Consider the following 15,844-nt stretch of genomic DNA (forward strand, 5'->3'; position numbering starts at 1 on the left):
ACTATATGTAGTTGTTCAGATCACAGACATCATCTTAAAAGAATGTCTCTGGAGATTCTCAAGTTTCTATGTTGTGGTTGTCCCAAAGGTGCTTTTTCAAAAAGCAACTGGACTTTGTTTTTTTCCTTGAAGATGTTTCACTTCTCTTCCAAGAAGGTTCTTCGGTTTTAGCTTCAGAATTGAAGAAGTTTCATGGATGAGAAGCGAAACATTTTCAAGGAAAAAACAAACATAATTCAGTAGTCTTTTGAAAAAGCACCTTTGGGACATCTTAAACAAATTTTGCACACAAAAATAGAAATTAGAATCTCTGGCACATCACAAAAAGATGTTAATCTGCTCTTTTTTACATAAAGTTCTGCTATACTGGTACTGAAGGTCCAATTTACAAAACACAGTTCTTGAAATGGTATAGAATCAATCAACGTCTGGTACCAAAATTACACATGAAGATAAAATTAAAGAAAACAATAATGTCATATTACTAACTTTTTTTCTTTTCCTATTGAGAATTGATGCTCTTTTGGAATATATATCAATTTTTTACTGAAAATCCATTATTCCTGTATATTCCAAATTAAATCTGAGGTCAAGAACAGATCTTCAGCTTTGGCCAGCAAGTTCTGTCTCAGTTAAAACAAAAATTAAAAAATTCCTCTAGCATAAAAAGGGGAGATATGGGGTCATTTGCAGTCTCATGTGGAGAGTAGAATATATGCAATTTGTCTGGTGTGGAAATGAATTCTGATGAAATGTGGACATGATAGCTTTACAATAGTTAAGAATGTGAAGTAGCCACAATAGCAAATGCAGGTAGTCTTTGACTTACAACAGTCATTTAGTGACCGTTCAGTTACAACGGCTCTGAAAAAAAGTTGACTTATGACTATTTTTCACACTTACGACCATGCAGCATCCACATGGTCAAGTGATCAGCCTGACTAGGTGGCTCAGTGGCTAAGACACTGAGCTTGTTGATCAGAAAGGTTGGCAGTTCGGCGGTTCGAATCCCTAGTACAGGTGTCCTGCGTGAGCAGGGGGTTGGACTAGATGACCTCCAAGGTGCCCTTCCAACTCTGTTACTTGGCAACTGACTCCTATTTATGATGGTTGCAATGTCCTGGAGTCATGTGATCACCTTTTACAACCTTCTGACAAGCAAGATTAATGGGGAAGCCATATTCACTTAACAACTGTGTTACTAACTTAACAACTGCAATGATTCACTTGACTGTGGCAAGAAAGATCATAAAATGGGGCAAAACTCAGTTAACAAATGTCTCCCTCAGCAACAGAAATGTGGGGCTCAATTGTGGTTGGAAGTCAAGGACTACTGTAATAACATTTCTGAAAGCATTAAAACAGTATAGTCAACCAATAACACAATAAAGTGATATATACATGATTCTACCAATAAAACAAATGTTTTACTTAGTACCAAGAAATTCATAAACTAATTGCTTTGCTATGGTCATTTGCAAACTGAGATGCTAATATTATCCTAAAACTGACATACTGGATCTCATTTGGAGGGGCACCTAGGGAAGAACCTCTGCAGTTGATCTTTAGTTCTTGGCAGATATCCTAGCACTGAAGGGATCTAGAAATTAAATGAATCCAGAAACTCTTGGACGCCAAAGAAATGTTTTGACATAATGCTCAGTCCCAGATCAAATTAATTTAAGCATAATACGGGTTAAGAGTTGATCTTTGACCAGTAACATAGGAGTGTCCCTTGCTGCTTTCATGTTTCTGGACAGGAAATCAACCTTAACACAAAAAAACCACAATGTTCTATAACAATAGCTTTTCACAAACCTGGTGTAGCAATTTCATAAGTAGGATTTGCACATAAGTGATTGCTATTAAGTTGGGTACAATATAAATACGTACAATGTAGTGGGTACAATATAAGTATGTACAATGTAATGGGTACAATATAAGTACGTACAGAGAAAAAATTAATAGGGAAAAGGAAAAAAATCCCAATTGGCATTTCATGAAGCTAACAATTTACCTATTATCTATACAGCCTTCCTTTAAAAAAATTAAAGGGCGGGATTGATGTTCTTTTTGGAAAGGAAAAAAACTATTTTCTCACAGCTATTTAAGGTCATCCAAAGGCCATTTCTTCTCTTAAAAAGACACATCCCTTCCTGTTTCTATGTAATTCTATTAAATATAGATTTTAAAAAGCAAGTATAGTTATGCAACAAAACAGCTGGCGTCTTGTGATGTCTGAACATTGGGTTTTAGCTTGAATTTTGCGGCTGGTTTCACAAACAACAGTCCTCAGCCCACAAAAGTTTGCTTATCAGCCTCTTCCCCATTTACACCTAAACGAAAATCTACGGAGTCGGAGCCTCCTTCCTTTGATTGTCCACGACGGACCGTGTTCCCACGACCCAACCACGTTCTCCACCCAGCCATTCCTGCAAGGGTGGCCAATTTCTCCCGTGGGTCTCCGATTTCCCCCTTCCCGCTCCTTGCTTCCCTTGAATCTCCGTATTCTTAGGGAAGGATCCGAGCCTTCTTGCCCCAAAACTAAACCCAGCGGCACCCCCGGGGGGGGGGGAACGACTCTTCCACTCCGCGACCTCAGCGATCCCCCGCTTCTCGCCCTCGTCCACCCCGAATCCCGTCGGAGCCCGGCTTGATTTCCTTCAGCGCCCAGCGGCTCCCCCTCGCTGCCGGCTTCCTGTGTTGCAAGGAGAGGTGCGGGTAAAAACCAAACTCCCGCTTCCGCCCAGGTAAGAACAAGCCAGGATCGCCCAGCGACAGGTCTCGCCCCCCACCCAGCCGAGCAGGTAAGCTTTTCTGGCGATCCGGGCGCGCTCCCGGCCACCTTCCCGCCTCCGGGGAGCCCCCGTTGACCCTCTGGCAGGGGGAGGAGAACCAACAGACAGGCAGGCAGGCAAGTGCTGGAAGATGCAGCCAGTCGGGCTTTTGCGTTGCGCCCGCCGCCCACTTCCTGAAGGCTGGAAGCGTAATGGGAAGAAGGGAAAAAAAAAAAAAGACTTGGGGAGAACTTGTTGCGCTTCGGGTGGGCGGGTTTGCCGAGCCTTTATGGTGGGGCGTCCCTCCCTCCTGGCGGTAGGGTTTTTCTTTGAGGCGTCTGGAGCTATTATCTGACTAGATCCGACCCCGATTGCCCCTATAGATGCTGGAAATCCTACTGGATTTCCTCCGGGTGACTTTGCCCCCGTCTCCTGATCGTGGCTTATTTTTGAAAGTCGCCCGGGTTGAAGCCTGAGGGAACAGCTTAAAAGCCCGCTAAAGCTAAGTGCAAAGTACAGGCGTGACGGGATATTTTCAGCTTGGTCGGTAAAGGTTCAACAGCAGCGGCTGTGTTGTGGTTGTGCAGTTTTTAGGTGCCAACGATCCAACAGTGCTGACCTTTGATTAGAGGCTGGGCTTGGATCTCTGCTGGCTTGGGTGCTTTTTCCTTGCTGGTAACTGGATTCGGGGAATAAACCCAAAAGTGAACATAAGAAAAGGGAGCCTCCTTCCTTGGGGATCTCTGTATTGATCCTCAATCGATCGGCTGTTTCTGGGCCAAACAACCCACCATCATTGATGGAGAACGTCAAGGTTTGATATTCCTATGTGTTGGGGGAACCCCAGACTTGTGCAATTCAGTTCCCAGAATTCTCTCTCTCTCTCTGTGTGTGTGTCTCACAAAAAGATTACTTTTATAAGAGTAACCCTAGTTCACTAAGTGTAGATATAACAAATAGTGAATAGCAAAGAACATATGGAAGAAAAGAGGAATGGAAAGTATGTTTTTTAGGATAGCTTTTTTTTTTTCACTTTGGAAATTAAGTACAGTACTAATGCTAGGTAACTTCATTATGAAATCAATATTAAGATAGATTTGCTTCAGAGTGCATTTTTAACACCCAGTCTAAAACTCACAAATGAAGCAAAATTTCAGTGTTATTTTTTAAAAAAAAATAAAAGAGGGGATTCTTTCAATGTTCTACTTAAATCTGGACACACTGGGACAAGTACAATATTATTGTCCAAGACAAGGGTGTATTTACTGTGGTATCTGTTGTGTAAGGATGCTTCAAATCAGAAGAGAGCTGAGACGATGATCGATATACGTAATATCCTAGAATTTTCAGTTTCTCTTGTTGGTGAATTTGCATCTTTTGCAATTGCAGGATCACTTTATGCTTGAGAAATCCCAGTGAGTTTCCAAGTGCAGTCAGGTTTTAAAAGGCCTGTCATGTATATGTAACTATTAATACACAAAAGGCCAAATAAAGAAACTTGAGACTGTGATGTAATAAAACACATACCTATCCAGGGAGTAAACTCAGTACAGTTTCTGAATAGGCATACTAATAATCATCTGCAAATACCATTAAATAAACACAGTGTGACTTATTTAACTTATATGTGACTGATTTTATTCCTTAGTGCTCAACGATGTCAGCCAATGTTACATGTGTATCTGAAAGTAATCCTATTTGAAGTCTGTAGGATTTTATTCTTACTTGGTACACGGTTGCAGCCTAAGGATTTCCATTTGGTGAGACTTTTTTTAAAAAAACTGATCTTCCATATGCTCTAAAAATAAGGAGGGTTGGGCCTGGGTTAGTACTGGAACTGTAAACTAGACTGACAAGTTGAGAGAACATCTGGAAGAAGATACATGGATGTATCCATGAGATAACTGAGATTTAAGGCAGACTTAACCAAGCTTTATATTTAAGCGTGTATAAGATCGGTATGTTTTCACTATACAACAGAGCAAGGACTTCCTAATTGGAAAATGATAATGATTGTAAATTACAGTTCTAAACAATTCCATTCCATTGTCAGTTCACATATGAGGTTTTATTTTTAGCTGAGAGCGATGGAAAATATGGAATGCAAATCCCAATTTTGTTCCTGCACTCATCATGCTATGCAAACATAACATGGTGGCCTAACATTGTACATAAATATAAACAGAAAATGTTCCTGAATACTGTGCGATGTAAATTGGCCAGTATTACTCTGAACTGATTTATTTATCTGTAGAAGAGAGAATTTTGCATTCAACATGGGAAGCCAAGGATAAAACACAAATTTTGTTAACATGGCTTCTGTTTATCTTGGTATGATTATCTTGGTATGATTCTATTTGTCTATGATTCTTGATTCTATTGGTAGCAGTGCCCAGTTTATACATATTACAATTGTATGTATATGAAAGTAATATTAATTTAAGTAATAGCTGGCAACATGATGGAAAACTTTTTGTGTTGGTCTAGATTCCATCTCTGTGTGTAACAAGACAGTACAGGTATGATTTATGAACACAATTGAGCCCAAAATTTTGGTTGCTAGGCAAGGCAGTTTTAAGTGGGTTTTGCCCCATTTTACCACCTTTCTTGACACAGTTGTTAAGTGAATCACTACAGTTGTTAAGTTAGTAACAAAGATGTTCAGTGAATCTGGCTTCTCATTGACTTTGATTGTCAGAAAGTTGCAAAAGGTGAGCAAATGACCCCAGGGCACTGCAACCATCATAAATACATGCCAGTTGCCAAGTATCCAGATTTTGATCATAGGATCATGGGGATATTGCAATGGCCATAAGTGGTTTATGAAAAATGGTCATAAGTCACTGTTTTTTAAATGCTGTTATAACTTTGGTCACTAAATGTAAATTGAGGACTAGATGTATTTAAATAATCTTATTGCTTGTTTAAGATTGAAATCTTCTTTGAACCCACGGTAATACTTTTTACACACATCTATATCTGTTTAGAGTTATTGCCACATTGAAAGGGTACAGAAAGAAATACAATATGCGCTTCTTTCTGTACCCTTTAAAGCGGCAATAAGTCTAAATAGGCATATGTATATGTAAATGTGTACTTGCCATTTATGTTCTTCAGAGTAAGATATGTTGAAAAACAAAGCTTAATCTGCATCTTCATTTTAAAATTTAGGCCATATTGAATCTACAGTGCAGATAAGCCAGGATGCCAGAAAATCCAATTGCAGGTAAGTGTGTTTGAAATAAGCTTATCACATGGTTGAAACATTTCAATTATCTTAAGTATGTTTTTTTAATGAATTGTTATGATGTTTTGGGGGATCTAACAGATAAGCAGCAGATCCTGAGGATTCTGGAGCGTCTACTAATGAAACTTCATGAGAAAGGAGACACTTCACACAGTGATAATCTGGCTTTTCTATACAATACTCTTAAGAATCCTTTATTCAACCACGTGCTGACTCTTCAGCAGTCAATAAAGCAGCTGAAAGAACAAGTGAGTAATAAAAGAGAAAGATTTGTTGAATGCTGATTGGTTATGTTTGCAAGATAGTTTTGAAGTAGTAGTCATGTTTGTGGGTAGTATCAAGATCACACCAAGATGACTTATCACTTTGCTGTTTGTATGTACACTGAGAGCTTTGCACTAGGGACAAATTCCTTGTGTGTCCAATCTCACTTCGCAAATTAAGAATTCTGTTCTGGTCTGTTCTGCTCCGCCCTATTCCTATTCTGCATCTTTTCCCTCTCCTGTAATTCATTCTTTAGTAGTTTGATTGAAATAGCTGAAGTTATATAAATAGTGGACAGGATTCTGAGTTTCCAAAAGCTTTTCATCAGACATGATGGTTTTATGGAGGAAGAAGAAAAAAAAAGGGGCGATAACTAATATACTTGAAGTTCAGCAACATTCTGCTTTCTCTACCTGCCACTTCATCTAGACCAGAGGTCTTCAAACTTGGCAGCTTTGAGACCTGTGGACTTCAACTCCCAGAATTCTCCAGCCAGCTTTGCACCAATTCTGGGAGTTGAAGTCCACAAGTCTCAAAGCTGCCAAGTTTGAAGACCTCTGATCTAGACATTCTCAATCTTGGCAACTTTGAAATGTATAGGCTTTAACTCATCCAAACTACCAAATAATCAGTTGTGGGTGCTCCATCACTAGAGGTTTTTAAGAAGAGATTGGACATCATTTGGCTGGAATGGTATAGCGTTTCCTGCTTGAGCAGGGAATTGGATTAGAAAACCTCTAAAGTCCCTTCCAGCTTTGTTTTCTGGTCTGTTAAAACTCCACATCCAGCATAATTATGACCTGTTAGAAGAAATATACCGGTCGTGACAAATTTGACATGGCAAAAGTTAAGACAGCCTTGGAAAGTTTTTTTTTAGCCCATATTACATTTTCAGCTGTCCCCCTCATATTCGTGATTACGATCTGGATGCTTGGCAGCCTGTTCCCACTTACAACTGGTTGCCAAGTGCCTCATGATCATGGGATCACATTTGCAATCTTTAGTGCCAAAGTCAGTTGGGAGGCCAGCAAGGAAGGTTGCAACTGCACCTGTCTGCTGAGAGGACTTCCTCTCATCACTGGGGCCTGGCTGATGGCCTACCAAAAGGAGCTACCAAGGGGAGCAGAAATGGAACTCAGATCCAGAATATCCAAACTCCTTTGAGACAGTCCATCAGAGCAGTTCCCTTCCATGCATGTTCCATTTAACAATCTGGGAGATTGCTTAATGATCACAACTGGGATTGCAGTCATTGAGTGAAGTAGTCACACTATCTCACTTAACAACTGCTTTGCTTAGTGACCGAGATTTTAGTCCCAATTGTAGTCATAAATCAAGGATTACCTATGTGTGAAAATACATGACAGAACTGAACAACTTTGACAGTTAAAAAATAATTAAGAACACTTTATTAAAAGATACAGCACTAAGAATTAGATCAAGGTTTATTTATTATATTTTTATCCTGATTTTCTGATGAAGATCTCAGAGCATTTACATGATTTGTCTCCACAATAACATTGGTATAAACATTGTTGTGGAATAGGCTTGGTTTAAGACAAGAAACAGCCGCAAATCGAACTTTTTTAAAAATATAAATGGTCCCAGATGAAAAATAATGAAAAATCAGCATGTTATACAATAACTACCGTATAAAATAAAAATTTTAAATTGCAAGAAAATTCTAAAGCAATTAGCAGGTAACAGTGAATAGCATAAAGGAGGAACCAAGTGGCTTTTAGCAGCTATAGTTATGGATAAGAATTTTGCAACCTTCTTAGAGGTTTATGAAAGGTAATCAGCCAGGAGAAGAGTAACAGCCTTCATCACATTGGCAATTAGTGCTATTAACGATTGGAAATATGAAACCTGATCACCATTGAATGTGCAATAGACATTTTAATAGCAGTTGTGAGACAGATTCTACCTCTAAGTTTGAATAAAAACAAGTTCAGCTTTCATGTGAGAATCTTATATTTCTGTTATTGCCCTAATAGTTGCACCCCGAAATGGGCCAAAGTAAATAGTCTTCTATTGCATATAAGATATTACAGTATTATGTATAGCAGCTGCCACTGTAATTTTGAAGATATATTTATCTGGATCATCTCCAGTCTTCACCTGATATTCCCTAAAGCATTACATCACTTCAGTTAATAGCGGTCATAAAGACTGTATTCTTGTCTCAACAGTCTACAACAGAGACTGGTTTTGTGACTTTTGTGGTAACTCCTATGCCAAAATGTGTTTAAACTGTATTTTATTTGATTCAGAATTACAGGATGCTTTTTATTTATATGGGCTTATATTCCAACCTTGTAAGAAAGCTTTAGGAAGTAGCATGTTATTAAAACATATATGGTTACAGTTTAGTCCCTCATGAATTGCTGATGCACACCATTTCTTTAAAAAGCTATAAATCATTATAGTGCCATATTTTCTTGTCAGTTTTCAAAAGCAAAGCGCCTAAGCCTCAGAGCCAGAAATGTCTCTGATAGAAAAGAAATGCTATCCAGTTTCAGATATTCTGTTCGCTCTAACTTTTTAAAAAATCTTCAAGTTAATCTTGATTCTTAGTGACCATATAAATGAGTCCATGCAGTTTTGTTGATAAATTTTCACCCACCAAGCCACGCCCACAGAACCGGTAGTAACAAATTTTACATTTCACCCCTGATCTAAGTGGTTTCTGTGCTTAAGGCAGGATTAGAATCAGGGTGAAATTCAGCAGGTTCTGACAGGTTCCGGAGAACCGGTAGCAGAAATTTTGAGTAGTTCAGAGAACCGGCTAATACCACCTCTGGCTGTCCCCAGAGTGGGTTGGGAATGGGGATTTTGCAGTATCCTTCCCCTGCCATGCCCATCAAGCCACACCCACCAAGCCACACCATGCCCACCAAGCCACGCCCACAGAACCGGTAGTAAAAAAATTTGAATTTCACCACTGATTAGAATTTATGGTCTCCTAGCTTCTAATCCAAAATCCCCTGGTTCTAAAATGTGTGGTGTGAGGACAGGAGCAGAATGAAGAGACACTAATGATTTGTCCATGAACATTAAAAGAAGTTTTGTGGATTGTTGTGATTTTTTTTTGTCTTTGAAAATGAAGATGCAGATCACTATGATCAATTATATCATTCTGAGAAAATACATACAGATCAATCTCATTAAAAGTAGTCCTTGACAACAGTTCATTTGGTGATTGTTCAAAGTTATGTCACTGAAAAAAGTGACATGACCATTTTTCACACTTATGATACTTGCAGCATCCCCATGGTCATGTGATCAAAAATCAGACGCTTGGCAATTGACTCATATTTATGATGGTTGCAATGTCCCGGGATAATATGATCACTTTTTACGACCTTCTGTAAAATAGGGCAAAACTCATTTATTTATTTATTTTATTTTATTTATTTTATTTCAAATTTATATACCGCACCTTCTCCCAAGGGACTCAGGGCGGTGTACAGCCAGATAAAAACATACAATATAAACATTAAGAAAAATTAAAAGAATATATATTAATTTGGCCCCAGTTTAAAATGACAAACCAATTAAAAATCTAAAATTTAAAAATATGTTAAGCCAGCCCGGCTTGATGAAAAAAGAAACTTTTAAGGGCACAGCGGAAGGCACCGAGGTCTTGGATTCTCCTTATCTCAGGGGGCAGCTGGTTCCATAGGGTAGGTGCCCCCACAGAGAAGGCCCTCCCCCTGGGGGTCACCAGCCTACATTGTTTGGCTGATGGCACCCCGAGGAGGCCCTCTCTGTGGGAGCGCATGGGTCGATGGGAGGTTGTCGGTAGCAGCAGGCGGTCTCGAAGATAACTAGGTCCTGTGCCGTGGAGCGCTTTAAAGGTGGTAACCAACACCTTGAAGCGCACCCGGAAGACCACTGGGAGCCAGTGCAGCTCGCGCAGGAGTGGTGTTATGTGGGAGCGCCATGCAGCTCCCGTAATTAACAAATGTCTTGTTTAGCAACAAAAATGTTAGGCTCAATTATTGTCGTAAATCAAGGACTACCTGTATTATCTGTTACTTTTTCACAATTGGATTGGCTGGATTATGTATTTCCCAAAAATAAAAATACCCCAACAATCCTGAAAAGTTTATTCTTTCTGGAGTTTAAAAGTTCTTTTATGTGAGGAAACAAAGAACATGAAATAACAAGAATATAATATAATATAAAGAATATAATATTATAATATATAATATAAATAAATATATTTATTTATTTAATATAATATAAAGAAAATAATATAAAGGTCAATTTATATTAACAATTCAGGAAAATTATTTTTTTCTATCTTGCTTTTAGTTACAAAATAATTCTCTCTTGAGGGTTTCATACATTTGAGGTAAATAATAAGCTGAATGTTGACATGTTCACTTATCCATTGATTCCGTAATATTCCAGAAAGGAAAGTTGTTTTTCAAATTGAACTTCCATCTTATTTAAGCAGTACTATATGCCCACTAATACTATTATTTTCTATTAATTGTTAAGTATTTAGAATTTGTGGTAACGTCTTGTCTTGTTCTTCACAGCTTAGGTATATGCCTCCAGATCGTTCAGTGGATTTTGATTTTACGAGGCGAGGGTTGCTGGTATTTGATGCTGACCCACATCCTGTTGTTAATGGGAACATCCAGAATGATAAGCAAATGGCTCCGCTAATTTCCAGATTTGAAGTGGATGAATTTAATTTGATAATCCAAAAGATGGCAAAGGTAAAAATGCAGCAGTGCATTATATAAAAGTTTCCTTTTTATTCCAAACTGTATGACTACTAAAGTCAGTTTCTGAATCATGAATTAATTTTTAAAAACCAAATCTCATTGCTTCCTTAGTATATATACACAGCTTAAGACCCCTCACAGGCATAAAGTACCACCAAGCTTGGTGCTGCTTACCAAAGATAGTATTTTGATATTGATTAAAGTTACTTATACTTTATGGCAATTAATAACTCTAATTCAAAACAAGATGAATGCAATTTGGACTCCTCACTTTGTGACCCACGATCCTTGCTTAACAACGGCAATGGAGATTCACAGGATTGCCATTGCATAAGTGATGCAGTCACATAATGTTATGCTTTATGGCTGCATTGCTTAGCAATGGAAATTACCATCACTAAGCGAAGACTAGCTGTATTTATTTAGGAGAAATGGTGTGTGTGTGTATATATGTATGTATATGTATGTATGTATGTGTATATGTGTATGTGTGTGTATATGTATATGTGTGTGTGTGTATATATATATATATATATATATAAAAAAACTTGGTATAAAAATGGTTTGTCATTAATGCGACTGCTTGAGGGCTCCTGGATTGAAGCTGAAAGGCGAAAGGGAAGCAGTATGCTCCCTCCCATATTGGGGTAGATCAGGTGCTTTGACAGAAAAACACTTAACACACACACACACACACACACAAGTGTAAGTTCAGTTTGAAAAAGAACTTTCTGGAATATTATTGAATCAATGAGTAAGTGAACATGTCAATATTCAATATTCACCTTATTATTTACCTCAAGTGTTTGAAAACCTCCAAAAGAGAATTATTTTGTGATATACACACTATGTATGTATGTGTGTGTGTGTGTGTGTATATATATATATATATATTTGTTAGTGCAAAATGACTGCTGACATAAGCCTGATGATGGCAGATGGGATTCTGCCGAAACGTTGCTTCTACCCTTTTAGGGATATATCCACAATTACACGGGAAGAAACCCAAAATATTAACTATACACACATACATACCTGTGAAAACTTACATAAACACATATATATATATAGCGTGTGTGTACGTATATATATAGTACATGTGTGTGTGTGTGTATATAGATATATATAGTATGTGTATGTGTGTATATGTATAAAATTATATACACACACACACACACACACACACACACACATTTAATATGGCTTTATAGCAAATGGAATAGGCTGGTCTAGGAAGAGAGGCTTCCCTGCCGTTGCCCTCATTTTGGCAAATATCTTGTGCCAAGAGGTGAAAAAAGCCCCCAATCTCTTGACCTTCTGTAAATTGGTCAAATGTTGGCTCTGCAGCCTCTTTTATGGGAGGATCTCGCAGCCATAGGGCTGACTAGTTCATTGTGAGTCTTGCCCGCATGTAATAATTTGATGCTAAATGGCCTCTCCTTTTGGTGTTTAATTCTCATTATTCTAAAATTTTGAATTTTTAACCCTAATTTTTAATTTCTAATGTTAATTTATATACTTCATTTTATTTAACAGTTATATTATATTGAACACATCCCAAAGAACATCTTTGAGGGAGACGTTAGGTTTAGGTATATGAAATATAAATAAATATAAATAAATGATTGATGTTTTGACCATGAAGAAAATACTTTTTAGATTCTGCAGGTTTGGAAGATTTTTTCGCTCACGTTGTAATAATAATAATAATAATAATAATAATAATAATAATAATAATAATAATAATAATAATAATAATAATAATAATTTTATTTCTATACCGCCCTTCTAATGCAAATCTTAATCATCTTTTCTTAATAGAAAATGATATTTTGCAATTGTGGAAATATTGTATTTATAACATTACTTTTCTCCTTCACAGGGCAGGCAAATTGAGTATATAGATATAGAGAAACCATTTAATAGGGGCCTTGGATTTAGTGTGATTGCTCTTAAAAATCAAAGCTTTGGAGAAGTTGGTATCTTTGTGAAAGAAGTACAGCCAGGAAGCATAGCAGCCAGGTAAGAAATTTAGCAAGACTTCTTGAGATACTCTGTGATGTCCTATTGAAAATTTATAAATTTTATAGTTTCCCTGGCCAGATGATAACTGGATCAGATTAGAAGAATGCACCTCATGTCAGTTTTGTAATGATAAATAGGATAATGGTGGTATAGTTAGGAAATAATTTCAATACAAGAAGTTCTCCACTTATGACCAAATTGAACCCAAAATTTCCAGTGCTGAGCAAGACAACGGTTAAGTGCTCAATTTTACGACCTTTCTTGACACAGTTAATCAGTGCAGTTGTTAAGTGGATAACACGCTTGTTAAGTAAATTTGGCTCCCTCCCCCCCCCGGTTGACTTTGTCTGAAGGTCGCAAAAGGTGATCACGTGACCTCAGGACACTACAACCATCATAAATATGAGTCAGTTGCCAAGCATCCAAATTTTGGTCCAAATGGGAAGATTGCAATGGTCCTGAATGTGAAAAATGATCATAAGTCACTTTTTTCACAGCCGTTTGGTCACTAAACAAATGGTTTAAGTCAAGGACAACCTGTAGTTCTGTTGTGATGAGTACACAGTATTGTTCTCTGTTAAGAATACATTGAAGAGGCTGATGCAACTTAAATTATTTCTTGACATCTTCTGGGAGTTATTTTGTCATGGTTCTGAAGTTCTGATTTCCTGCTGGAAGGGTGAGACATGTCTTTGTTCTTTTGCCCTCTCTTCTTCAATAGTTCCAATTATACTTCTTGGTTTTTAACCAAGAAAAACATGGTATGATGAAGAAATAAAACAAATCACAGTGGAAAAGTTAGAATGAATCTGACTTGATGATAGACAAGAGGCCATTTGAAAGCATAATCATTGTTGGTGATATAGAGTTTGTAGTCTTCCTAGATAGAACTGAGTTATATGGTTAATGAGTGCTTTATTAACACAGAATTTAATTTTTGAAAGAAAGACATGTCATCGTTAACAGTAGTTCATGACCTGATACTTCTTAGATAACCTGATACTACTTAGATAAACTTGGTCATAAATGTAGATAATCCGAATGTTATAGTTGATACTCCTCCAATTGGTACAGCACAATTCACAGTTGTCTATTTGACATATTTATGAAACATTGGCAGAGAGTGAATGACATCATACTATAGCTATAATTAAAGACCAGACTAAAACAACCAAATCACAACGTTGTTTAGTGTAGTGTGCTGATCAAGCCTTTGTCTGGATTTGGGAATTTGGTGGCAATTTACATTGATCATACCCAACACTGTAACTCGCTTCATATACAGATATAATATTGTAGAATAATGCTGTTTGGCTGGTTAGTTGAATGGCTTTGAATTAGTATGTTATGCGAACCCAACCATTGTACTCTATAATTTTATAATTTAGCATGCTTTACAAAACCTGCCAATTGTATGTACTCAAAAAATAAGTACATAAATGGTGACTTAATGCAATATCACATTTTGCCCCTGTACGCAAGAATCTGCTTGCTAATGTTTAATATTCATGTGAGTTGTGTTAGTTGTATTATCCTGTAACCATTTTATCCTGTAACTATCACTTGTGTTTTTTCCAAGGGATCAAAGGTTAAAGGAAAATGATCAGATATTGGCTGTAAATCATACACCATTGGACCTGAACATTTCTCATCAACAGGCAATCCTGTTGCTCCAACAGTCCACAGGCTCTTTACATTTGGTTGTGGCCAGGGGCCCCACCCAGAGCAGCAGTAGGAACTTCTCTGCTACGAGTGATGCTAATGTACCTGAAACGGTAAGATTTTTTTTTATAAGAATCAAAATATGATTTTGCAAGGATATTCATCACATCCTTGAACATTAGACAAATTGGATTGTATAATTTTACTCCATGCAGTTTGTTAGTAGGTCAGATTTCTAGAAGTTTTTGAAATTCCCTTATTATTCTCATCATGAATAACTTAAGCAGCACTGATGATATTACCTAGTTTGGTAATGAAATGTTGCCAGAAAATCACCAAGCTCAGAGAGTGTCAAGGACCCCACAATTCAACCCTGTGCTACAAATAATTGAAAAATTATCTATTTTCAGTCTTGTAATCTAAGATAGCAGGGTACCACATTTTTAGCTCTTAAATTACTTATTTTATACGGTATAAGCGTTTTTGTAAATATGCAAGTATCTGTTAATCTACTGAATTGAAGTATAGCTTCTGCTATATATTTTTTCTGCTATATTATATTTTTTGTTTCGTTTTCAGCATTTTTAAATTTTACATTTGTAGGAGCATAAATAGGAGCAACTGATTATAGTAATGAAACAAAATTGTGGTTTTAGTCCTTTACAATATTTTGTTATATATTACTGGTGTCCATTACTCACCAGTCTTCAGGCTCAGGTAGCTTGATTGATAGATTATTAAATCTGTATTGTTGAATTGATTATTTGTTACAAGCATAGATATGAAGGAACTATCTTAGCTGAAGGTACTTTTATTTTTTTTTATAATTATGTTAAATTGCTTAAACTTACTGGTTCATCATAGTGATTATTTCTCTGAAGTTAAAAGCATGAAATGTAACCACTTTGTTTCCATAAAGCATCTATACAGAAAATGCAGACACCACATGAAACATTGCCCACTCTGGTCCACAGAAAAACTTCTCCCCATGGAACAGGTCCCTGGTGCCAAAATGTTTGGGGGGGGCTGGCCTACACCACTGTGATTTTATGAGCAGGAAAAGAGAAAAATGGGAAAAAAAGGAATGAGAAATACTTCCTCCCACTTTCCTACAAAGTGATACTTGG

General features: G+C 37.2%; 1 protein-coding gene across 5 annotated transcripts in view; it reads left to right on the plus strand.

Annotated features, from left to right (window-relative positions):
* Window positions 1-2,328: 2,328 nt before the first annotated feature.
* The window catches only part of PATJ (PATJ crumbs cell polarity complex component), a 149,221-nt gene continuing 135,705 nt past the window's right edge, over window positions 2,329-15,844 (plus strand). The window contains exons 1-7 of one of the 5 annotated variants that reach the window (XM_087889789.1): window positions 2,329-2,750; window positions 4,426-4,537; window positions 5,949-6,003; window positions 6,106-6,272; window positions 10,839-11,021; window positions 12,913-13,052; window positions 14,635-14,830. In XM_087889789.1, coding sequence (XP_087745915.1) covers window positions 5,982-6,003; window positions 6,106-6,272; window positions 10,839-11,021; window positions 12,913-13,052; window positions 14,635-14,830 — 708 coding nt within the window. In that variant the 5' untranslated portion in view covers window positions 2,329-2,750; window positions 4,426-4,537; window positions 5,949-5,981. Of the gene's footprint in view, window positions 2,808-2,990; window positions 3,592-4,425; window positions 4,538-5,948; window positions 6,004-6,105; window positions 6,273-10,838; window positions 11,022-12,912; window positions 13,053-14,634; window positions 14,831-15,844 lie in introns of those variants that run through there. The other 4 variants (XM_034415224.3, XM_034415222.3, XM_034415226.3 and 1 more) reach the window with 4 other exon arrangements.

Source organism: Pantherophis guttatus, chromosome 3 (genome assembly GCF_059756535.1).
Source record: "Pantherophis guttatus breed Tessera chromosome 3, ASM5975653v1, whole genome shotgun sequence".
In the NCBI taxonomy this organism is placed as follows: Eukaryota; Metazoa; Chordata; class Lepidosauria; order Squamata; family Colubridae; genus Pantherophis; species Pantherophis guttatus.